The sequence below is a fragment of the Athene cunicularia genome (assembly GCF_003259725.1).
Source record: "Athene cunicularia isolate RWA chromosome 19 unlocalized genomic scaffold, athCun1 chr19_part1, whole genome shotgun sequence".
NCBI classification, from domain to species: domain Eukaryota; kingdom Metazoa; phylum Chordata; class Aves; order Strigiformes; family Strigidae; genus Athene; species Athene cunicularia.
Genome location: NW_020799124.1, coordinates 5,795,023 through 5,820,550, shown reverse-complemented (window position 1 = coordinate 5,820,550; position 25,528 = coordinate 5,795,023). Strand labels below are relative to the sequence as shown.

The window sequence follows — 25,528 nt, the reverse complement described above, 5'->3', positions numbered from 1 at the left end:
CTTTTTAACTTTGTGGGTATGGAAAACAGAAAGTCCTGGGAAAATGTATCCTGAAAGTATCCTGGGAAAATGGACTGAGTGAGGCTCCTGCAGTGGTTCCTCCTCCACTTGCTCTCAGGGCCTGCCCCAGGCACACGAGCCCAAGAGACGTGCTTTGAGGGCAGGAACCACCACCTGCTCAGTACATGTCCTGCACGTTCACTGTTTACAGATCCATCACCCTCAACCTTGATTTCACCACCTCCCCTCACATATTTTAGGACTGCTGATCTGCCTCGTGCATCGGTCAGCACCCTCGGCTGCTGTCACAGCCTTGATCCGTTTTGGCTCAAATCCTCCTCCAGGCATCTGTCTGTTCTTGACTTGTCTGTTCTTTTCCATTCCTTTTCTCTCCAAATTCTTCATTTTCCAGGTCTCTGAGCTTTAGCCTATAGCACTGCTGCTACTGTCCTCACATTTGCACGGTCTTAAACGCGTGCTTTTTCCCTGAGATCTCTCTGGATGACATCCCTCTCCTGCAGGAGCGCTGCGCTCTCAGAGACAGGTTCCATGGTTAGCATCAGCTCCGGGTCTTTCTCCCTGTAACTCTCATAGCTAGTTGTTTTCCTCATCTTCCCTTACCAATCAGATTAATAATCCACCTGCCAGTCCCTGTACGCTCCACACTGCACAGTTACTGAGGCTGGTGCTGCCAACAGGACGGAGTAGAGTGTTGGCAGCAGCAGGGGGTGAGGTGGGGAGGGAAGCCTGTGCAAGGATGGACTTTGTCATTGCACTGGTGCTGCTGGATTGTGCTGCCTGAACTCATCCCGTCTGAGGACAGACTGGAAAACCATTGCAAATACCATGGCATAACGTCAGTCCCCTTGGGTGGAACAAGTCATTACTTACCTTCAGCTCCCCATCTTTATCTAAGAGGAGATGCGTTTGCTCCATGGCATGTGCTAAAGAAAACTGTAGGGGGAAAAACCAAAAAAACAACAAAGAAACAAAGTTAAGTTCCAGATAATTGTCTCTGAATTTCCAGAGTCAGACTTCTCTGCCCCCACTCCTAACACGTTCCCACGGGGCCAGGTTGGACACTGGCACTACAATGGCGACGCCCAGCAGAACCAGCACAACACACCACAGAACGCTTCCGCCGTACGGCGCCGGACAGCCAATAAGAGCGCTGTACTGGAGCCGGCTGTGTCACGTGCGGCGGTGACGCAAGGACGCGCCGGAAGGAGGGGGCACGGCTCCGGGCGGCGGGAGGTTTTGGCGGCAGCGGCGGAGCGGCGCGGGAGACGCAGCACACGCAGCACCATGAGCGTGCAGCTGAGCGAGGGTGCCATCGCGGTGAGGGGCCCGCGGGGTGTGGAGGCCCGGCCTGGCCGCTGTAGGGGGTGTGAACACTGGGTCGGGCCTGGGGGCAGGGGGCTGAGCGCCAAGGCTGGCCCCGTCCTGAGGGGGGAACTAGGCCTGGAGCTGGGCCGGAGACAGGGAGGGCCCAGGCTGGGTCCAACGGTGGCGGCCAGTCCTGTATCTTTGGCCGTTCCACGACAGTTCCCTTCAGCTGAGGGTCTTGAAGCCTTTCTGAGTGAGGTGGTGGCACCTTTCTGAGGGTCTCTTTTTCTTTTCTCTAGGCCATAATGCAGGGGGAGATCGTCTGCAAGCCCGTGCTGCAAGTCATCGTGAGTGCTCTTTTATCTCTTGTGCCAGTCCGTTAGTGGCTGCGTATGCTTTTGCCCAGGCTTCTGAGTGCACCCGAACTTCCGCTGCAGAGGAGCTGAACAAGGCTCATGTACTCTTAATTTCATTTTACATGACTCGGGCTATGCCGTTGATATCTGTGTTAAAAAAAAAAACCAAACCAAACTCAAATACATGGGTCATTTGCTAATGATGTCACTTTATGTTTTCGAAGAGTTTCTGAACAAACGAGAGCTAATAATTTGTTGCTTCCTCACAGAATACACGGGCTATTGCTACAGGAAACGGGCCACCACGTTACCGAGTGTTGATGAGTGATGGGGTTAACACGCTTTCCTGTAAGTATGACGAGCTGCAGTGACATCTTTGTAAGTGCGGAGATGCTGAGAGCGATAAAGTTTCTGGTCTAGCATCTAGGTGTAAAGTGATGAAATGGATATTGAAGGAGAACGCGGCTTCTATAGGGACCACAGGCACTAAAGTGTGCAACTAGGTTTTAACATTTAGACAAAATCCTTCTCTTCAGGGACTTTCTTTGTGAGCTTTAAGCAGTTAACTTGCTACAGGGTATAATGAAAATACAGAAGTCTGTGGTTTTGTGACAATGATTTTAAAGTAATTTAGCTTAAACTTTCTCTTATTATTCTAGCTATCCCTGCACTCTGAAGTTTGGGTGATAAACACAGTATAGTTTATGCTCGGTTTTGGTGGCTTGTTGGTGGTTACACTGTTTTCTGTGTGTTAACCAACTGAGGAAATTGTAGTTGTAGGTCTAATGCAACAGTAGACTGGCTAGAAAAGTTGTGGCCAGCCATGACAGCCCCTTTTAAGGTTGGCATGTGGTGTTTCAATGCTTTTCTTCTGTTTCTACAGCATTCATGTTGGCAACACAGCTGAACTCTCTGGTGGAAGAGCAACAGTTATCAGCCCAATGTATTTGCCAGGTTAACAGATTCATTGTCAACAGCCTGAAAGATGGAAGGTATATATGTTTCCTTAAGTGTGGTTTTACAGAAGCAGATGCACTAGTGAGTGCTCTGTCCTTTGTGACTAAGCAGTGGCCAAATACTTTTGATTGGGATTATCTGAATATACTCAGGCTTTAGAGTGCAGGAGGGAAAGTACACAACACCAGCAATAGTAGAAATAAAAAAAATCACAGCATGTGACTGCAGTGGGTGCAGATATGCCTAGTACATTGATTCAGTAATTGAAGGTTTCCAGTTGGAATACTCCAAATGGTACTAAGTCTCATTAAAATCCACTTAAAATTATCTGCTGTGGAAAAGAAACAGTAAAGATTTCTTGTTATTTAGGGGTTGCGGAATCTGGTCTTCTATGAAAATTTGAGAGGAGGGAGGTTAGGATACTGCAAAACGAGAAGAGATCCGAGTGAAGTGACTACAGGAAAACTATGTGCCTAGGAGAATATGAACTGAGGTTCATATTCTTTTTATTCAGTGTTATTGTGGAGGGACTATAACCTCTTTTGAGGCAGGGAGTATATTCTCTCTTGTAAAATCTGGCATGGCTTTGATACTTCTAAACCACTGTTGTTTCAAGCCATTTTTGTGTGCCTATGCAGCCCACCATCGGCCATCCTTGACGAAATGTGATACTGTTTCAAGCCTACTTGTACCTCATGAGAGGGTTAAGTTGACAGTAGAGAGCTTTTCCCTGGAATCGGCCCCTGATAGTTGGTTCTCTTATCTGCAAACGGATATTCAGAGTCTGATAGACTTGCAGAGGGACTGAAAGTCTTTATTGCTGTCTATCCTGTGTTTGTAGGAGAGTGGTTATACTGATGGATGTAAGTGTTCTGAAAACTGCTGATAAGGTTGGTGGGAATATTGGCAATCCGGTGCCATACAATGAAGGTGAGTGCCCCCTGTAAACAAATACCTTCCTGAACAGACTGTCTGTTGTGATAGCCTTTCAGCTGTCTCTTTCTTTCACTTAAAAAGCAGTAATCAGACACATTCAGCTTGCTTATGCCTGGAAACAGTGATGTCCAGATCTTGAAAATCCTCTCTATTTGCGTAACACAAAATGGGTTTTGTTTGTGCTTTAATAAACTCTACACCATGGCTGAAGCTTCAGTCTCTACATGGTATTGGTAAGCATCTCTAACTTATGGTAACATTGACAGGCTTTTATTATACGTTAGTGGTCTCTACCTGGAGTTCCAGTAAGTATGCGGAAGCTATTCTATGTCTCCTCATAATGAGTAATCAAATAGATTATAATTTCTTCTGTCTGGAAAGAAAACAGCAGGAGGAGGATGTAATAATGATCTATGAAAGTATAAGATGGCATGGAGGGGATGAATAAAGAATGATGAATATCTCTTTCTTTTCTATCTTCATTTGATGCTCTTTAGTTCTTATATTGTCAGGTCGTGGTTTTAAAACAAAGGCTGTGCTGCACCCCCAAACAATGCATAGTTAAATTATGGAACTTGTTGAGGTAGGTGCCAGAAATTGGCGCAGGTTCAAAAAGCAATTAGATGTGAAAGAAAAATCCATTAAAGGCTGTTAAACATAACAATACATCCTCTGTATGAATGTTGGGTTCAGGAAGCACTAAAACTTAGATTGCTCGAAGTACATAGATGGGAGACTGGTATGAAAACATGGCCAGCATACAGACTTTTCTAAGCACCCGTTCCTACCCTGCCATCTGAAAAATGATGATGTGCTGGGTGCATCTTAATCTGACCTGCCATGAATCTTTTGGTTTTATTGTCTTGCATAAGTAACTGTTCTTCATTTTCACGTGCTGAGCTTACAGTTCTCAGGCAAACATTTTTTTGAACTAATATCTCTTCTTTTTTTTTTTTTTTCCCCCTGAGATACGTTCAAAAGTATGTTCTGTTCTTCCAGTTCTCATCTTTAAAAAAGAGAGAAGATAATAAGCACTTAAAGAAAATATTTGAACAGCTCTGTCATTGACGTATATACAGATAATGGCTGAAATTTAATAGCAAATAGCTGTTCTTGAAGAATTTTTTCCTGGTGGAAGTGAATTAATATATTTTTATTACTAAGGGACCACACATTATTGGCAACAATTTTATGTAGGATATTTTGGACCAACAGTGGTGGTAGGTACCTGCCGTTCTGGTTAAAAATCTACTTTTCTAATTGAAGTAGAAATTAGACTTTGTTGCATAGGCAAAGACATCTTTCTTCATTAACTTTTCTTTTTCCTGGGGAATTAGAGGGGCGTTTGTTAAATGAGCCTAAAGAATCTTTTGTTCCTTTGATAGTTACTTAGCTAATTGCTGTTTAAAAAATGTGTTGACATCTCAGATTTTATGGTTTAATCCCACAGTTGCTGTAGAGACCAAAATTTTCAGAATAGCTATTGAGCAGACTGTTTTGTGCCTTTCTCCCGTTTCCCTTGCTTGTGTGATACAACAGCTTGTGAACTATAGTGTTTTTCAGTTATCATATTGTTGCTTAGAAACGACTGGGGAATGTGATATCTTACAGAACTGAGCTGAAAATATAACTTTAAGACTACAAATTTTGGTAAAATTACCAGGACTTTGATCAAAGTTATGGTCTTCATCTGGGTTTACAAAAGTACTCGGCAATGAAGTTTTCAAATCTGAATGCTTTTGGAGATGTTACAGGTCTCTGATCATAGTAAGTGTGGGTTTGCACTAAATAGTTAAGAGATGCTGAATTTAATGTGATGTGTATGTGATTTTTAACACTGACGTTATTCTGCAGACTTCATACCCTTTTATTTGTTACTAAATAAGGTTACATTTACAGAAGATGGTAATAGTTTAGATTAAGTATGCTTAACCCAGCTTTTCTGCTCTGCAGCGCTGCTTGATTTGTCATGACGGCCTTGATAAAATAGCAGAGGTGTATTTCAAGTTGCATATTCTTGAAAGTCCTGTATATATTGAGAGGCTGTATTTCTGAGGAACGCCCAGCTAATGCAGAATGAGTATCTAAGAGCACTTTGTGGTCTTCATGGGGGAAAAAAAAAAGTTAATGTATTTTAAAAAGAATGCTTAGTCCCACTTTTGGTCTTACTTGAAATACAGATCTCAAATTGCTGGATCTAGGACTAAGGTGTATTCTTTCCTAGAGTGTGATACCACAGTAGGACCCAGGGAGTGACAAGCTGGTTTTTGGCCACTCTAGGCTTGAGCAGTAGGTGGTTAATCTGCCTAACATAGAAGCTGGGGACACAATCTTCTTAATACATGTCATATAAACTTTTCAGGAAGCATTTCATAATAGCATTGAAAATTAAGATTGTGCGTAGTTCTTGTTGAAAACTAGATGGTAATGTTATTACTGTCACGAATCTCATTCAAATCACTCTGCTGGACTTTCTTCTTACTATGACAATTACTTGCTACTTATGTTTAAGTTCTGTCTTTAATCTTGCAATATTGAAACATTTGTGTACTTATGCATTTCACTTGAGCTCTTTCTTCTTGCCCTTCCCACCATCATGATTTGGGGTGTATTTTCTTCCCTCGTCTTCCTGCCCCCATGTTGCTGCTCAGTTCTGGGACAGGTATTCTGTCATCGTGGCACTGCAGCAGCACCTCTTGGTGACAAATTATTGGCAGCAGAGGACTACTATTACGCAATTATTCCATTAGAGTTTTGGGTTTGACTAACCCAGCATATATAGCAGAAATGTGATCGGGTATTTCAGGTGTTTTTTCAGCTTCTACTAATAAAAACTAACAACAAAAACCATGCAGAGCAGACATTTTTCTGAGCAGCTGAAGTGATCTATAGGCCACCAGCCACCAAAAATCATAGTTTAGGAGTCCCTAGACTCTACAAGCAGAAAAAATTGCAGAGATATTTCTGCTACTTTTGTATTTGAACACATGCACAGATGTGTTCACATATTCTTAATCTGTTGAGAAACACGAGGCTATGGGTAGGCAGCCATTAAAATGTGAATTTGTGTTTCATAGTTGTGGTGGTCTTTTGTTTGTGTTTTGGTGGAGTTAAAAAGTTGTAGGGAAAAAAACATTTGCAACAAAAGTAGCAACGAAGTCTCTTGCTGTTTCATATGCACCTTGGTGTTTTTGAATAGTCTTTCCCTGACCAGACATATTTTTCCCTTGATGTGTTCTTTTGGATTTTTTTTTTTCCTTCTATTATATAAAATGAATTTGGGGTCTTGAGCACTGACCCTGGCTGGGTCCTGAAAGTACCTGAGGCAGCTGAGTGAGGGTGAAATCTGGCTTCTCCATCTAGTGGATTCTGCAGTAAATACACATTGCTGTTTGACGTCACTCTGTTGCCAGGGAGACTGCTGTCACCAGTTCACCGATGTGACTCTACTGCGGCAAGTTAGAGGAGCAGATTGGGTTTTGTGCAAGGACCTTGTTTTGGATTAAAAATAACTAGAGGGTTACCTCTGTAGACTATACAACATCAGGCAACACTACATCAGGGTCTCCTTGTGTTGCTTCTGCTGCTTGCCCTTACTTCTTTGCCACCCTTTCTTGCCCTTCTGTTCTGCAATTCTCTGCTTTTGTTCCTCGAGATGCTTATGGCCTTGGTCAGAGAAGGTAGAAAAGGTCAGACCATCTTCTTCCTTACATCCCAAATCAGGGGGTTTTTGCCTGGTCAGGCTAAGGACTTCCTGCAAACTGGTGACTTAAGGATTAGTTGCATCCAAAAACATCAAAATGTTGGGTATTTTCTCATCTGGAGGTAAAATATGATAGGATGACGGTTCTATAAAGAAATTAAAATTTTTGAATAGTAAATTAGTCTTCTCTGTGATGCTGCTCTTTCTCTTGTTATTTATCATTGATATAAGACAAGTCCTGGAATGAAAAAATGCACCCTGTGTACTTACTATGGCATCACTTTGCTCCTAATATACTGCCGTGTCCCAGGAGGGACCCTGCTGAATGCTGAAAGGATGTCTCCCATCATCCCCACATTAACTATCTTTGTATTTTGGAAATAAAATATATAGCAGGTGTTTTTGTTGTCTTGTGTTAACTTCAGGTTTGACTTTACCCAGTGGGTTTTTGGCCCTCTCTGAGTTTTAAGAGGGAATTCTCTTATGGTTTTTATCTGAGCTGTTAGGTAGTAGCAGAAACTACCTGTCAGAGCAATAGAAGCCTATAAAAACTGAGAAGTTGTCAAGATTACTTCAATGCTGTCCTTTTAGATAACTGTCAACCCTGAATTCTTTCAAAGTAGAAAGCAGTTGCTTGAGGAAAGATATCTAACTAAAATTCCTCCATGGTAATATTGTTCAGCAGATAGCTTATACCTGCTGTGTCTTGTAACACCTGAATTTTAGCTTGTGTTCTCTGTGTTTTAAATTATCTTTTTCATGCAAGTCTTATTTCCCTAAAAAGCTTAAGGGTTGTTTTAATTAATGTGCTTCCTACTGTACTGTATAGTCTCTTTCCATCTGATTACCAGGGCAAGGGCAGCAACATTCTTCGGCTCCAGCAGCAAGCCCAGCACCCAGCAAACCACAGCAACGAAATGGCAATTTGTCAGTAGCAGGTAAGAGTAATCCTGGGCAGGAATTCTGGTTTCCATTTGTTAGGTGCAAAACTAAAGCTTAAATCTAAAAAAGATCCTTTCTATAATGGTATTGCACAAGAAACACTCAATTAAAGAGTAACCCATAGCTTGACAAGGTGAATTCTCTGGAGGCTACTGTACACTTGGATGTAATAATAGATGTTTAAAAAGGGAGGGAAAAAAAAATTGTCCCTTTTCTTCCTCAATTAAAAAAAAAACCTGAAACAAAAAACACCAAAAAACCACTTTGACCAAGCGGTGTAAACTGAACGTCTAGTCTGATACAATTTTGCAGTCTTGAAACAATGCTCTGTGGGCACCCAAGTAGGCTACAGCTCGGAGCTGGCCAACAGGTGTGTTATCGATGCTGAGATATTGAGGCCAAACAGTTTAGATGGTGCTGGACTGAAATTATTTGATAGTACATCTATAAATAATTTTTTTTTTTAATCAAGACTTTAAGTAGTGAGATACTGAAAAAGGCAGTCAATTTAAGTGTCAGCCTGTAGGCTTTTTCTGAAGCAAAAAAGTTGTCAGTCCTAGCTCTTGGTACCACTTTAACCTGTCTGTATTGTTTACCCTTGTGTTTAAGAAGTTTTTTCGAAATAGTAACATTTTGACACTTGCTCACTGCAGCAGAAAACAAGCTCTTTCTTCCTGTAGTTAAGGCGGATTGTAAGAGTTGTATGGTTGTACATTGATAAGAGGTTAGAATTAGCAGTATTGTTTTATGTCAGGAAATTATTTGATTGTGGATTACCATTCCTTAGTTGTTGCCCCAAATAGTGTAGATCTAAACCTTGATGTGCCACGTTTTAGGGAATTTACTGTGAACTAATTGTTTCCCACTTAGACCATGTTTAAGTGATTGACTCTGGACACATCTTCACTTCCAGTGTAAGTGCTCTACAGGTCTGAGAGTGTCTCTTCTGCAGCAGTTCGCAGCCTAGAAAATACTTGTGACCAAGAGCAGAAGTGATTCAACAAACTTGTAGCCACTCTGTGGTGCCCACATAGCACAGTGAACGGAGCTTTGAGTGCCTACCCCGTGTTAAGTATCACTTTGCCTTTGGAGCTCTCCATAGCATGACAGGAAAAGCTCTGCCTGACCTTGTACCACAACTTGGTTTTAACCTGGCTTTTGTCTGCAAGGCTGAAACTCTTCATGCTTTGTTGTGTTTTGCAAAAGGTCCTCCTGCTCTGAAGTACCATGCTCCCTCAAACCAGTTTGGTATGGCGAGTGCTCCCAGCTCAGTGAAGACTCCAGGGGGATCGCAGGCCAAAGTAGTGCCAATTGCCAGCTTGAACCCATATCAGTCCAAGTGAGTTACTATGGTTTGCCAGGTATTATTCAGTGTCACAGGCATGAAGGAACAATAGCTGCTTTTTGCATTCTCATGTATGAATCTGTCAAATCGTTCTTTGAGTTCTTTTGAGTTTATTGGTTAACTTCAAACAAACAAAACCAACAATAACAAAACCACCCAGAGAAACAAACAAAAAAAATTTCCATAGAAACAGCTGTATGGGTTGTTGGTTTGGTTTTTGGTTTGGGGTTTTTGTGGGTTTGGTTTTTTTAAATTTCATCACCACTCCCGATAATCTGAGATTTGCCTTTGCATTGTCTCGGTGAAGTTACCCTGCTGAGCTTGAAAGGTTTTCAATATTTTAGTTCGAACCCAATTGACCTTTTTTTTTTTTTTTTCCTAAAGCAACCTTCTTTCTGGTAACTTAATGACAAAACAGCTCAGTAAGCTATTCACTTTGGCTACTGTTCTGTTGAAAAGCATGAGTATGTAATTATTTCGTGAATGACATTCTGAAGTTATGCAAACTGATTTGATTACCCAAGTTAAATGCGAATCCTATAATTGAGCTCTTGAGCATGGCTTTTCAGAACAGGCAAAATGCTGTATGAGAAATGTACACTAGAAGAGTAAAAGATTTGAGGTCTGCTTCTCTGCAGAAGGATTGTTTGCTACTATTATCATACTAGATGCTTTACGGCTGCCTCTGTTGCTTTCTCTACAACTTTCTTCCTTTAATGGTCTAGGCCATTAAGATAGAAAGCAGGAGAAAAGCAGGTAAAGTTGCTGAGGTGCAGCGGGAAGATTTCTGGCTTGTAAATAATGACATACCAGTTCCAAAGGTTTGTCAATTCAAGCTGCTCTTTTTTTTTTTTTTTTTTTTTTAAAAAAGAACAACACAGAACAGTGATTTCTTGCATGATTTCAGGTGGACCATTTGTGCTCGTGTTACCCAGAAGGGCCAGATCCGCACGTGGAGCAACTCCCGTGGTGAAGGAAAGCTCTTTTCTATAGAGCTGGTTGATGAAAGCGTAAGTGTCATATGTTGAGAAGAAGATAATGTATGCCAGATGCTGATGAACCCTTCATAAAGACAGAATAGAGGAAATAAAGTGTATTGTAGGAAATGTGGGGGTTTTTATTACAACTGAAGCTTGTATTCCTGTATTCATTAAGTTGAGCATCAACAACCCAGTTTTTATCGAGAATGAAGTCTTAAATGTGTGACATTACTGACTGTTTTTCATCAAAGTCTATAGTGTGTGACTGAATTTTTGCAGCTTCAAAATATAGTTGTTTATGGAAACCGACAGCCTAATACTGAGGTTTGTGGTGGTTTGCTGTAGACTGAGAGTGAGTTCTCATCCTTAGAAGCATGTTACAAAACAAGGAGCGAGAGGAACATTGCTTCCAAGCTATAAGCTTTCATTTTCATGAGGAAATTGGAGTACAAATTACTGTAATACTAGGAAGTTTCATCTGTGATTTGTTTGGGGAACGGTATCCAGTTAATCTAACTAAACTTGCAGCTTGTCAAACCTCTTATCAAATTACAGCTTTCTGTCATGAAAACAAACAAGATTCTACTAGATTATGTTTAGTATAAAATGTGAGGTTTAACAAAGTAACCTGTTGTCATCGGCCATTTGTTTCCCCTGCATACTGTCTGTATTCCAATTAAAAAAAAAAATCATATAGAGAGTTTATAATTGTTATTAATTCTTAAAGACTTAACATAATGTGTGAGTGGGAGATAGCACAATATACTTTGTGCTGACTTGTGGAGCTGCATGATCTATTTGAGGGGTTTTTTTGAATGCAATGGCAATTAATGCCAATTTTAGAGTACCTTTTCAGAGGTGTGTATACGATATATGTAGTTTTTATGCATTTCATTCTGAAGCTCTAGGTATACTGAGACTTGAATATGAGATTTGATGGTCAGGTGTAGAATTATTTCATTTTAGCTGTAACTACAAATGCGCGGAGAATGTTGTTTGTTTCTCGCATGCCTGGAGCTAGCCTGGCAGGCCACACTCTGTCTGTAGAACTGATGCCACTTAACATTGCAAAGATTTCTTTTTATTTTTTTTCATGCCGAATTTCAGTTCTGACCAGCTCTCCTATTTTCCTGCAGGGTGAGATTAGAGCTACTGCATTCAATGATCAAGCAGACAAGTTCTTTCCACTCATTGAATTGAACAAGGTATGGTAGCATTGTGCTTTCATAGAGTGACATGAGCTAGAAAAGAGGAATTTCAGCATAGCAAGGATTTTTAAAGGTGAACACAGTCTATTTGCTCTGTCTGACTTCTGATAATAGCCTCTGTTTCATTGCTTTCTCCTGTAGGTATATTATTTTACCAAAGGCAATTTGAAGACGGCTAACAAGCAATATACAGCTGTTAAGAATGACTATGAGATTACATTCACTAATGAGACTTCAGTTGTGCCTTGTGATGATGCCCAGCATCTTCCTTCTGTTCAGTTTGAGTTTGTATCCATCTCTGACTTGGAGAACACACCCAAAGACTCAATTGTTGGTCAGTCTGAGTAGCGAAATGGCAGGCTCTAAAGCTTTGAAGTTCTGTGTCCTGAATAATGGGGAGGTAGTGAGCATACAGTGCTTCAAATGTTGTGATCTCTTTGAAGTTATCCCGTTATGGTTGCCATTAAAAATACCCTGGGCAGTTTTCCTATTAAGATGTCTTTGCCCCCTTCTACTAACAACACGTAATGACTTTTCTTCAAACTTGTGCTTCAGACTAAAGACCATAAATGATACTTGTTTATTGTACTATAATAACTGTTTCCCACAGAAAAGGGCTAAGAAAAATGTCCTTGCTCAGCACGTGTGCATTTCATACCTTCCATGGTCTTGCTTTCTTTCACTATCTAATTATCTCTCTAGTGATTTTTGGCATAATTCATTGCATTCAAGTCCAAGTTGCATGACTGTTTTGGCTTGCTTTGTGAAGTATTGGAGGTTTGTTTTTCTCTAATTTGTTGGGCAGAGTACTCCGGAAAAATCAGAGGCTTGGGTGGGGGCGAGGGTTCTCAGGTTTCACAGGCACAAGATGCCGGTGATTCAGAGGCATTCAGCTAGGAATTTTAAAGGTAGATCTGTAATATTAAAAATGGTAATTTTGGGGGGAGTGCAAAGGGGATTGCATAAGCTCTTACTACCCAAACATATGCAGCCTTGTTTAAGTTGCAGCTTATGGTCTCAGGGCTACAGTGAAGGCACTAGCCAGTTGCTTCATTGTACAAGTCACTTTGAAACCCCTTGCCTGAGAGACTTGTGCTTAAATAGCAAGTGTGTGTTACAAGATCAGGCCTGAAATCCTTTGACATAATGTGATGGGAAAAGATAGTACAATGCCTTGATCTTGCTAATGTGGTGAGGCTTGCATTCATGAATATCTTAATGAATTCATCAACAAAATTAAAGCACTGAAGAGTTCTGTAGTGGAGCATTCCTACCATAATACACTTAATTTCCATATCAGTTTTGATTTGAATAGGGAGCTAGGATACAAGGTAAAAACCTGACAGTAGGTTTGAATTCTTCTCTTGTGATCTTGTATTCCCCAATTGTGACCCTTGAGTAACTTAACTACACTGTTAACTGTTTTTCAGATGTAATTGGAATTTGTAAAAGCTATGAAGATGTCACTAAAATCATAGTGAAAGCTAACAATAGGGAGGTATCGAAGAGAAACGTGCATCTGATGGATATGTCAGGGAAACTGGTGACAGCTACGCTATGGGGAAATGAGGTATGTGGTCTCTTACCTGTTCTTAAGCAAAGGTTCCTATGTGTAGGGTGAGGAAATGAGTGTGCTGTTGTCATCTGAGATGGGCATAGCACTGAGACGGGTCCTGGGTGTTTTAAGGATCAGGGGCAGAGAGAAGGTGAAAGATTGTCTGGTTTCATTCAGGTGTGATGTTCCTAACCTTTCTCTGACAAACTGCTGACATGATCTGACTAATGTGTTCTGAACAACTGCAGACATTATGTCTCAAGCCCAAAGACTGAATTTAACAGGCTTCTGGTTTAGGAAAGGGTACGAGTTACAGTTTGATTATGGAAAAGCCTGGTGGCTATGACTGTCTCATTTGAGATTAATTTTATTCGTAGGGTGGGATACATGTTACCCTGCATAAATTGCTGCTTAACTAGGGGGTTGAGAGGCTGTATCTCAGACTAGGAGTTTAAAGCATCTGAGCCTTGGAATTGAAGGTTTGAATAGTTGCAGTAAACTGCTGCTTTATCCTTTTAACAGGCTACTTTGTTTTCCACCAGTGCTGTAGATACTTAAGGATTTATGTTCCAGTCTATAAAATGGGAGTGATCCTGCTAGCTTGACAGTGGTGCTTTATGGCTAAATGATCAAGTGCACTGATATTGTAGGTAGCTAAACACCATTAACCATCTGCTGATAAAGTAAACTGAAGTTCAATATTGCAGAGTTTTGAGGTTGAAGCAGGTTGTTACAAGAGAGTCTACTGGTAACCAGTTCCTGGCATAACCCTTCCAAAAGACATCAGCATCTGTGTTTTACAAAGTTAAATCTGTTTGCCTGTAGAATAGAAACAACAGCAAGCACTGAGGGGAAGTGGTGTATGGCTTGCAGCTGGCACAGTTAGGGTTAGAATCTGCATCTCCTTTATCACGGTTGTTGCCTTAACTGCTGGGATATGTTTTGTGTTCTTTTTGCCTCTCATGGCGGCAGTGAATGTTACTGCTAACTCCAGCTCGTTTGTAATCTTTAAGCACATGATCCTCCCCTTGCTTGCTAAGTGGTGTGGGGTCCAGAAAATCTATACCTTTCAAAACCTCTCATGCCAAGAGGTTCTTTGTTAGTGTCAGACTTTACTCAGATAACAAACTGATGGCAATTGAACAGCATTAAAGCAGCTTTATGAGATTAAAAACCAAAAATGGGAAGTCGAGGAAAAATGTTTGGTCAGCATACCTACCCTTCTGCTTTTTAAGTTGTAGTAGAATAGACGTGATTGGCTCAGTCAAGCCAAGTGAGCTGTTTCATTTCCGGAAGAGTCTAATCTGACCAAATAATTTCTCCTGTTTGGAGAAACCTCCATTCCCATGACCCATCTTCCTTTCTGAAATCCTTGTGTAAAACTCCTAATGGAAGGGACCGTTCTGTTTTTTTCAAAACCAGTGGTGTGACTTAAGGCTTCTCTGGTTCCCCAGGAAATGGGGTGTTTTCAGCTTTGTTAGCTGCCTTTTCTTAAACTCCTAGTGATAGCATTTAAAACCTTACCTTCTAAATACAGTAAGATAGTTTGGTTCAGATTTGGTCTCTTGCTATGATCTGTGAATTGTAACCACAAGTTCAGTACCTTTACTGTAGCATGCTACTAACCTTTTCTGTTTTTTTTCACACATGCAGGCTGAACAGTTTGATGGTTCTAGACAACCTGTGATAGCCATCAGAGGAGCCCGAGTCTCTGATTTTGGTGGTAGAAGCCTGTCTGTCCTGTCCTCGAGTACAGTTGTCATCAACCCTGATAGCCCAGAGGCTTTTAAGCTCCGAGGATGGTATGAGCATGTGTTTAAGTCGATTCATGCCAGCCTGTTGCAGAGTATTTGTTTTATTCTGTTTCTCTGTACTTGAACAGTCTGTATAGTACTGAGGAATGGTAGCAGAAGATACAAATTCCAGGATTGTAGAAACTTCTCTTCCTTGAAAGCACTAGAGCTTCAAAGGCTTTCCTTAAGTTGTTCAATTCAAAAACTTCTAATTCCATGACAAACCTTGAAAAATTGAAATGGGAGTAGTGCATCCTGACCCAAAGCCTTGAAGACAGCATGAAATCAGACTTGACCAGCTCCACTTCCTGAGAGAACAGTATTTTTTTCACAGTCTTTTTCCATTGTGTGGAATCTGATATGCACTCTGTTAGTATGGATTGGAGGAACTATGTTGACTTCTTCCAGTGTCTATTCCTTATCAGATATTTTTCAGATAGCAAAATAACATTTTTATTGTTTTGAGTAAAACAAAGTGATTTCTTGGTGGTTCATTGCTTCTACTGTAAGTAGTTGCTAAATTGTCTGCCATAACTACGAATATGGTGAGATGCGGTGTATGTACAAATAGGGTTAAGTGCCAACAGCATCAGATTCCTGAATCCTGGGTTTTTCAGGTTCTAGTTAAATCATCCAAACGTGGATAAAATACAATGGCATCCTCCATTTGTCACTGAGCTGTGGTTCTCTCATACTTCAGAAGGTGGTTGAAGATAAAATTGATTGTGCCTCTTAGCAGTTACTATTACACTTTAATTAAGTTCAGTTTTTGAGCCTTGCTGGTGTATTTCTCAAATCACAAGCACCACAATGGCATGGCCATACAACCTTTTGTTGAAAAGCTGTGTTTTCTTATTCTAACAGAGGAAGCATAATCTTTTCAATGCTGTTTGCTTTTTATTTCGAAGCTGCTGCGGAGATAATGGTACCGTGTAATTTAATTTTAATTATGGAAATATCTTGATGCCCTTAAATCTTGTTATCTGACTGCCTTTAAGAAGCATGCAGTGTGTGGTTTGACCACTAGCTGGCAAACAAATTGCAGTTATATAGAACAAAGCTGTCCTCCTTTTGTGGGTTTATAAAATACTGCGCTAATTAAGTCGGACTATTAACTTATTCTGAAATGCTATTTTTGTTTGCAATATCCACAAATTACTGTAATTGTTTCCTTTGCAATCATTGATAAAAAAAATCCCTCAGGTATTAAGTACATGAAACTAAATGTAAGCTTTTGATAAGGCTGTATGGTCTGCTAGCCGAAAATAGAAGTGCATCTTTGTGGTTCCAGGTTTGACTCGGAGGGGCAGCTTCTGGAAGGTTCATCAATCTCTGATGTGAGGGGTGGGACAGCATCTGGAGTGAATACCAATTGGAAAACTTTGTTTGAAGCCAAATCTGAGAACTTGGGACAAGGAGATAAGGTAAAGCATGGCCACTGGGTACAAACCTTGTGTATTGGGGTGGAAATAAAAACCTGGACTTTATGCAGGCATTGTGCTTCGTGAAGTACTCTGGTTGCTGAGCAGTTATATGCTTACTCTCTCAAAATTTATGCTGTTAAATAATAATTTTTTTTTTTTCCAGATAAATTCAACCTTGTTGTTGATGTTGCAACGTGATACTGTCTATGTTTGCAAGAGAATTCTAAGCCTTGTATAAATGGGCGGGAGGTGGGGGGACATGAAAGTTCACCCCAAAGATGTTCATATAAATAGCACAAAGTATTCTAGAAGAACCAGGTGCATTAGGAGGAAGTGGTTTTCAAGGGTGCACGCTTGGTCAATAGAAAAGCTAGGAATAAAACCCAGGTCTTTGGCATTCTAGTCCAGTAACCTCTCTGGGCTTATACTGCTTCTTGACTACTTTTTTTTTTTTTTTTTTTTTCCAAACTTAAGTGCTAGGCCATTTGGGATATGCAAGAACTTCTATCTAAGGAAAAACTTTACCTGTCATTCAGCTATTTTCTATGAGACTTTTTGCATGTGCTTCTCAAGCAACCTCTCTTTATCTGTTAAAAGACTTGACCGTGATCTTAAACCATTAGGATGATTATTTTAGTATGGTGAGTGGGTATTTTGTTCTGTAGGCTATAGTTTAATCAAATGCTTATCTGTAATACTACACAGTAGGCTTTCTGGTTTTTGTGTTGGCTCCCAAAAGAAGCATAGGGAAGTGCAGAATCTTAATCCTGTGAAAAAGTGATTTGAACAGACACAATAGAGAAGCAAATATGCTTTATCTAAAGAAAACCTAGCAAGTGGAGTTTCCTGCAATGGAAACACAAAATAATCTTGCTGTTGGGGCTTTATTTAACATAATGGAAGCCTGAAAATTACTTCAACAGAGGGGTTGATTTACAGTTTCCCAATAATCCATAGCTGTTAAGCTTTCTAATCCTAAATATCCAAGTATGGGTGCCTTGCTTTGTAGCTAATTCAGAATTGGAAAACATTGAGTATTTTGAGGCTAATGTTGCACACTCACTCTCCTAGGCAGATTATTTTAGCTGTGTGGGCACAGTCGTACATCTGCGCAAAGAGAACTGTATGTACCAGGCATGTCCCTCTCAGGATTGCAATAAAAAAGTGATAGACCAACAAAATGGACTGTATCGTTGTGAAAAGTGTGATCGTGAATTCCCCAACTTCAAGTACCGCATGATGCTTCTGGTAAGTAAATGAATCAAAGGAGAGTGTTTCTCACTGTTTTCCTTGCACAGTCCAAATAGAAATCTCTTGAGAGAATGAGGTGTTATAGTGCTGTTTGTCTGTGGTGCCTGTGGGTTAGAGGATACTGAAGTGGTTTGTATGCTGTACCTGAGTGAGGGATGTTTCATTGAGCTGATTAGCAGTTTGTTTTCCTAGTGCTCCAATTAAAAGCTTTTCACTTTGCCAAAAAGTTGATGCTAGCTCAGTTGATTCTGGTTTCCAAGTGTACTATGCAGTGCAGAGTACAGATGGCCTACGCCTCTTCAGTAGTGAAGATAAACTGAAGTAAAATGGCATTTCTGGAGAGCAGTAATTGCACTTTTACAGCTGCTACCTATATTTAGTACATTTTTTTGTTAGGTATTGTTCTGCCTCATGCTTTAATGGAGTCTGCTTCACAAAGTTGTCTGGGGATTATTATTGTGATGCCCGCTTACACCATAAGCATTGAACCTTCTTCTGTTTTACATTATGAGCTGGAATTGTATCTGCTGCTTAGAAATGCTGTGCCAGGTGGGCATGCAGAGAGAAGGGAACTATCCCTGCAGTCTCACTAAAACACAAACTGCTTCTGAATAATTTCTAGCGGATAACTTCTAGGAACGCATGAACTACTTTACATAGCAGAATCATCCTCATAGAATATAAAGGGGATACTGAAGGTACAATCAAGGCCTTCAGAACAGTGTGCCTCCTATTTTCACATTCCTAATTGTCAAAGCAGACAGGAAGTGCACGTGAGGCTGGTACTTGATCTTTTTTCTGCTCTGTCTTGTCCTTGAGTGCTTTGATAGTTTCCTCATAACACAGTGTGTTTATGCTCAAGTCCTCAGGTATGCACAAAGTAAATGCCACTTGCAGTCTCGCTGGTGTCCCTCGTGGTGGTGGTTGTTCTGGGATACCTGTTCTTGCTCACAGATCATCAGTGACAGCAGAACAGAGCTGAATATCCATCAGTGTGTACCGTGGTGATCTTGTTGGCCTTTTCCTGTGACACAGTGTACTGTCAATATTAGCTTGTGTTAAGTTACTGTGACATTCTACAGAGCTTAAAAAAAAAAAAAGTCACTGCCTTCCACCCTCAGTGATGGAAAGTACCTACGGTACATAAGGCTCTGATAGTTACTGGAAATTTAAAGTTCTCTGTAGCGGAGAATTTTAATTTTGTACTGTCGTCTGTCTTCCTTGAGGAGCAAGCAACCGGATGAAATAACCTTTTGGGTTTTTGTTGGGTTTTAGGTGACCATCGCAGACTGTCTAGAGTATCAGTGGGTGACTTGTTTCCAGGAGTCAGCAGAATTCATCCTTGGGCAAAATGCAGCTTTCCTGGGAGAACTGAAGGAAAAGGTCAGTCAATGAGCTTATAATATTTTTAGTAAATGCCTAGAAGTTGAACTGTGTTTCACACATCTTGTTGGACTGCCCTCAAATTTCGTGCTTTTTTTTTTTTTTTTTTTTTTTTTTTTGATCCTTCTGGTAAGGAAATGTTCTTGTAATGTTGACTTTGAAGGCGACTAGGAGAAAGATGTAAGTTCTGTGTGGAACACTGGTCCTGATCCATCAGAGAGCATGATCTCATCCCCCTGTGTGCACGTGTAGCACTCCTAAGTCAGCAGAGGTGGCCAAGGCAGTGGGTTGTGCTCATGTAGTTGCTGTGGAAATTAACAGCGTTATTAAAACAAATACCAAAGTGCCATATGAAAGAAAGGGATATTCTACTTCATTGGGCAAGAATTTAATCTTGTCCGTTCTCTGGGTAATAAGCCAGCTCAGGGGCCTGACAGCCCAAGATTGTTCTCCAGATGTTGGACTTGAGTATCTCTTGCAAGTTCACAAATCGTTGCTTCTCCCTAGTCTGAAGTTCTTGGCAGGGACTTGTTTACTCTCCTCAGGATTATTTTCCACGGGCCATCTGCCTGGAGAACAGAGATTTGCCTGGTTTCCCCCGTAGTTTGCTCCCACAGTCAGTCTGTCTACCTCAGCTCTTTTGGCTGTTAAAAGCTGGAGATCAGCCTGTCCTTTTCACCTGGGCCTTGAGAGACAGCTGATTACTTGATGATGATGATAATACTACAGTCTTTAGAGGACTGACAGCTTTAGCACATGTTAACTCCAGTAGAAAGGACAGGATGTTTTATCATTGTACCTAGATTGGAAGAATCTGAAGAAGAAAAAAAAAAATAAATGTTTTAGCCATGAATGCTAACAACATTATCCCTAATGTGTTCCAAAAATTTGTTTACAAAACCAAAAAGTTCCAGAACACTTTGTATGTATCTTTGTAAGTAGGCAGGAAGCTTTCTGAACTAATGTGTGTTAACCCACTTCTGAAGGCTCTGTTCTTCCCACCAAATACCATCAGAAACTTTGTGGGTCATCTGAAAACCATGACTTGTAAAATGGGTCATTGGCATAGATGCTTAAGTGCTCTTTCTTTGACAGATAAGAACAGTTTTAAAGGTTGTAAGTCATTAAACACTATTTTCTTCCTTTTGTCACTATATGCTCCTCTGCTGCGTTTTCCTTTCTTACAACGAAAATAATCTTTTCCTGCCTTTTAGTTGTCTACTATATGAAATCTGTGTTGTGTTGGTTTGGGGGTTTTTTTAAATAATGATGTGGAACACATAATTCTTGACTTGCTTATGAGCATTGCTGTGCTCCCAGATTAAGGCTGGTTGATACTAAGGCTTCACAGATAAACCAGCTGTTGGTTGACCCATTGCTTGGCTGTGGGAGGGAAATGGAACAGGTTGGATTGTTGAGGCTGTAGTCCTGATTGTCCTGAAACACTGTTGTAGACTTCATCTGCTCCTGCAAATCAGGGCTAGTTGTCCTGTAATTTACATACAGGAATGGTTTGGGGAAATTTCCTGCACTTAGACAGTCAAAGGTAAGTGGTACAAAGCTTATGGTTCTGTGAAGTTTTTGTGATATTATGAAGGCCGACACCTCTGTTCTGTAGGCAGATGTATTGTTAGGGCACTCTAATTAGATGTGCTCGCACTTTTGCATTTCCATTTTCAGACATTCTTAACTTGTCAATATTTTCTTACTTCAGTCATGCTTAATCTCTGCTAGAGTTCAAACAAAATTTCTTAGTCACTTGTAATGCTGAAGAGAACTGGGTGGGGGGAAGGAGAAACAGCAGATCCTATGTAACAGTACAAACATGTAATGTCTTTTGAAGAGCTGCCTAATGGAAATGGCTGAGGATAGAAAATGGAACATAATATGGAATGAGCCCTTGAGTGGGAATGCTTTGTGTTCCAGGAGAAATTGGTTTTGATTTGACACTTTTATGAGCCTTTAAAAATGGTACTTGATGCATTTTCAGTAAGCTTTTCTTAGTGGATTTCCTCTGAAGACCTGATGCAGTATCCTGTGAAGTTGGTGGGAGTCTTTCCAGTGTTCACAGTGTATATTGAATCTACATATAGCTAGTGACCATGCTAAGCATAGATATGCATGCAAGGTTTTTCATCTACTTCTCCACTATGCTTGTTACCAGAGGAGGTAATGTAGGGTAGCAGTAATGGGTATGCTAACGGCATTTTCCCTTCGCTAATGGTTAGAGTAGCTTGTGGCAGAGCTGGAAACACAAGTCAAATGCTTTAAGGGAGTTTTCTTATCCTCTAATCCATACAGTGGTCAAAAGAAGGGGTTTTAATATTCAGGAAGGATATGACTAAATTTTGCAGTCTGAAACTAGCTACTCCTGTTCACCATAATTTGCTGTGCTTTTCTAAACCTTAGGAGGATCACAGTGTAGTGTAAAATAGTGCTACAGGCATTTAAAAACAGCAGATGTAACACTTGGAATAGGAGTGAAACTGAGGTGGGTTCAATTCCAGATCAGATGCTCTGTCTGCTGCTGGAGTGACTGATCAAGTCAAGTGCATCTGGTAGATAAATGCATTAATAATTACTTGTCTGTATTATCATGGGGCTGCAGGATTTTTGTGGAATGTCAGAGAAGGTTTTTACAACTAATTTTTACAAAAATAAACTTTTTTCCACAGTCTCCACAACTTGTCTGCTTCTTTTCTACTGTTTTGACAAATTGTCTGTTATAAGTGATGATGATGTTTAGTGTTCATATGGTAATTAGAAGCAGCTTATGTTATAAATATGACAGAGTCTTCTAATGGTTATAAAAGCACGTTCAAAATATGCATACACTTTTTTTATAGAATGTCCTCTTAAATAGGTCTGTGTCAGGGTGTGAAGGATACATACAGCCTTGATGGATAAGCAGATAAATAAAATGCCTAATAAGACAATAGGGAACTATTTAACTCTTGTCAGTGTTTGTGATTGTAGCAGAACATCAGAATTAGACAGGTAAGCAGTATGAGAGAATTTCTTGTGGCTGTATAGTATTTTCATTCTGTATGCTTGGTTGCAGATTTGGCGCAACCGTATGCTTTGTTTAGGTACCCAAAATTTTTTGCCTTGAATGAAACTTTTTCTTAACTTTAAACTCATTTTGGCATCTAAAATTTTGATGGAAGATTCAGCTCTGCCTACATGATCCAGTTAGTTCCACTGTTTTGCCAACATCAGGAAAAGACGAGCTGTTCTGAAAGTTCATGCTACTACCAGAAGCCTGGAGTGTCTGCAGCTGATACCTATCTCTGTCCTTCTCGCAGAACGAACAGGCATTTGAAGAAGTGTTCCAGAATGCAAACTTCAACACGTATGAGTTCAGGATCCGAGTAAAGCTGGAGACTTACAATGTAAGTATCCCCCAGAAAGCAAATAATACAGCATGTGCCTTTGTCGTTTGACTTGTCTCTGTAGGAGGTGGCTTCTTCCTCTTGAATTTGTGGGGAAAAGTTTCCAAAGATACTTGCTCACAGCAAATAATGTCACCCTTGAGCACTGAAGGAGGGATCCACTGTCCTTAACACTGTTCCCTCTCAGGTTCTTCAAGCCTGGCTTGTTTCAAATAAAACCAGTGTAGCAGCTGTGGGAGTTAAGTCTGCACTCCCAGTTAACCCCCTAATACCAGGAGCAGTAAGGTACTGGGGCAGAAGGAGGTTAGAACCAAATGTGTGGAGTGCTTAGTGTTCTTCTTTTACGTGCTGTGTTTCTCTTTCACAGGATGAATCTCGTATTAAGGCTACAGCAGTGGATGTCAAACCTGTGAACTACAGAGAATACAGCAAGAGGTTGATCGCAAGCATCAGGAGAAATGCTCAGCTGGGGTGAGGAGGCTGGTGCTGACTGAGTGAAGCTAGAGCTTCCAGGAAAGCTCAACAGATGATATTACATTGACTTCTTCCCCACCCCTTGTGTCACAATTTGTCATTAGTTACACTGTGCATAGTAGTCCAGTGTAGTGGGCTAAGTGAATGCATTTCTCTGAGGATGTGTCCCTGGTATGTAAGAGTGCACTCTGATAGCCACGATACTGCAGACTGTGCTCTGTTAAGCTGTGGCAGCTCTAAAGAGCAATCTCTAGACAGATTGCCAGGGTCTTTAGGCAAGCCATTCAGAATGTCTGTAGTAACTTTCCTTTCTTACTATATGTAAAGCTGACTTATCTAACCATTATGTCTTCTTTGCAAGAAACTAGTGACAACTCTGACACTCGGACTTGTTCAGCAGAGGGTAGGAGAAAGTGTCATGCAGCTTCCAGATACAGACGAAGGAGACCAGGTCTATTAGTGCAAGTTAGTTCCTTTCCATAGAATTCAAAGGCTTTCTCTTTCCACAGGTGCCATGCAGTTGTTAATGCTTGGAATGGCAATATGGTAGAATTATTAATCAAAGACATATCTCTTATATCTGAAGAATATCCTTCCTTCAGGGTTTAATAGGCTGAGTCAGATGGGTCTGATATTAATCAAAATTGTCTCTTCTGAGGAAGGCAGATAAGCATTGACTCTCCATCCCCCAGGGAAATCTAGGCAACTACAAAGCATTGCTTTAGTTTTCTCTTCAATTAATACTATGGATTTTTGACTGATTTTTAGTTCACATTTCCTGCCTATACATATTTTCTATGTTTGTATGTTCAGTTTCTTTGGTTTTATTTGTAATTATGTTAATCAGAAACAGGTCTTTAAATGGGGGGAGCTTTGTTTCAATAAACACTGTTTAATTCCTGTGTAGTAAGTTTTGCTTTCTTTGAACACCAAAGCCTTCTCATTACTGGAAAGCAATTAATTAGCTTTCATAATAAGCATTCACTTGGGGGAGATGTTACCTTATTACAAACTCTAAGGTTAGACTGAAGAATGGAGACTTCTTTGCCTGATGTTAACAGCATGGAAATGCAGTGATATTTTCACCATTTCTGTGCCTGAGAATGCTGATGAGCTGGCACTTCTGGGATTTTTATTGACGTTTACACAGCAGTCTAAAACTAACCAGGCTTTGAGATTTGTTCAGACATAGAGCTAGTACAGAAAACAGTAATTATGCTACTGGGCTTTTCAGTCAGCAGAGCATGCTAGCTCTGTGTGCTCCTAATCACATTAATTATGTGTTCCCTGGCTGCAGCTCACAGCTTGGCATGTGCTGCACAGCTCCAAGCATCCAGGCAAAACTGCAGTGGTCTTCTGGTAGCAAAACTGAAATTTATCTATTTAGTTTGCTCCGTAGAGCACTGCTGCTTCATGTATTCAGTTGGTGCCCTTTATTTCCCATGATTTCCTGTTTGTCATCATAAGTCTTTATGTTTAAGAACTGTAAATGTCATTTCCATTGATGGACATGAAAGACATTATTCTGGGCCCGTTAATTGCATAAACAACCCCTTCCTCTGTTTTTGGATTCTGTGGATCATAACGGGGTGGTTCTGCTGCTGTCTTGCATTCTTTATTGAAGTATTTGTTCCCTCTGACCTTGCTTATAAAGTGTTGACTAGAAAATTAGTCTTCAGCACTGTTCTGGATTGACAGAGGGTAGGTTAGTGGTGATAATCTCTTTCCACTCTTCTAACCAGTCTTGAAGTTCTGCTTCTCCCTTCCCATCCCTCCTTCCCAGTTTGAGGGGACTGGTAAGAAGTGATAATGCAGAACATTCCTTGAGGCTCTTTCCAGTTCTCAGGCCCATACACCCTCAGATGTTTTTGTGGGAGTTTGCATGAGCACGTATTTGCTGGTGTTGCAGCTTTACGACATGATGTTGCACACCTGCCTCTGCTGGGGCAGCTCCTTCTCCCAGAAGGAATCGCTGTGCCTCCGGATGGCTGGGTTTGCTGCGCCATCAGCCAGAGCACTAGAGATGGGAGTTATCAATACTTGAGAGTATTAAGGTATTTTACGGGATCAGCCAAATGACCTTGAGAACTGGAACAGAAAATCAACTTAAAACAGTTTGTGTGACAAGTCATTTATTTGAGGACTAATAAAAAAAATACCTCTGCTATAAAGTGGATGCTCATTAGTGACTGAAGAGTTGGAGGGTTTTAATCATGCTTTAATCAGCTAGTATATGATAAAAACATCAAGCTATGTAAGGCAAGGTATTTCTAGTATAGCTATACAAGTACCATCGGATTATGTAAGCCTCTGCTGTGAGATCTCATCTCGAATGCTATGTACTGTTCTGGTCTGCTACGTATAGAGGCAAAAAAGAATCTTAGCTGGGGCGAGTACAGAGGAGGACTACACCGCTGAGTAGGAGAATGAAGATCTTTTTTAGGAGGGGCCCAGAAGAGCTAATTTAGCAAAGTGAGCCCTGACAAGGGGATATGATTTTCCA

General features: G+C 40.6%; 2 protein-coding genes across 2 annotated transcripts in view; one reads left to right on the top strand and one right to left on the bottom strand.

Annotated features, from left to right (window-relative positions):
• The window catches only part of SMYD4 (SET and MYND domain containing 4), a 6,962-nt gene extending 6,026 nt beyond the window's left edge, over nucleotides 1-936 (bottom strand). The window contains exon 1 of the mRNA XM_026861849.1: nucleotides 892-936. Within this exon, the coding sequence (XP_026717650.1) occupies nucleotides 892-936 (45 nt within the window). The remainder of the gene's footprint in view (nucleotides 1-891) is intronic.
• Nucleotides 937-1,223: 287 nt separating this feature from the next.
• Nucleotides 1,224-23,931, top strand: RPA1 (replication protein A1). The gene is made up of 17 exons (XM_026861621.1): nucleotides 1,224-1,338; nucleotides 1,626-1,673; nucleotides 1,952-2,030; nucleotides 2,566-2,674; nucleotides 3,481-3,569; nucleotides 8,130-8,216; nucleotides 9,427-9,559; nucleotides 10,473-10,575; nucleotides 11,682-11,750; nucleotides 11,895-12,087; nucleotides 13,184-13,323; nucleotides 14,962-15,110; nucleotides 16,393-16,525; nucleotides 17,597-17,773; nucleotides 19,052-19,159; nucleotides 22,465-22,551; nucleotides 22,919-23,931. Exons 1-17 carry the CDS (start codon nucleotides 1,306-1,308, stop codon nucleotides 23,024-23,026), a joined length of 1,845 nt encoding a protein of 614 aa, XP_026717422.1. The 5' UTR covers nucleotides 1,224-1,305; the 3' UTR covers nucleotides 23,027-23,931.
• Nucleotides 23,932-25,528: the final 1,597 nt, after the last annotated feature.

Coding starts and splice junctions, on each gene's coding strand:
- RPA1 (XM_026861621.1), top strand. CDS start 1,306: ATGAGCGTGCAGCTGAGCGAGGGTGCCATCGCG. Junction 12,088..13,183: donor ACCCAAAGACTCAATTGTTG/GTCAGTCTGAGT, acceptor ACTGTTTTTCAG/ATGTAATTGGAATTTGTAAA. Junction 17,774..19,051: donor AGTACCGCATGATGCTTCTG/GTAAGTAAATGA, acceptor GTTGGGTTTTAG/GTGACCATCGCAGACTGTCT.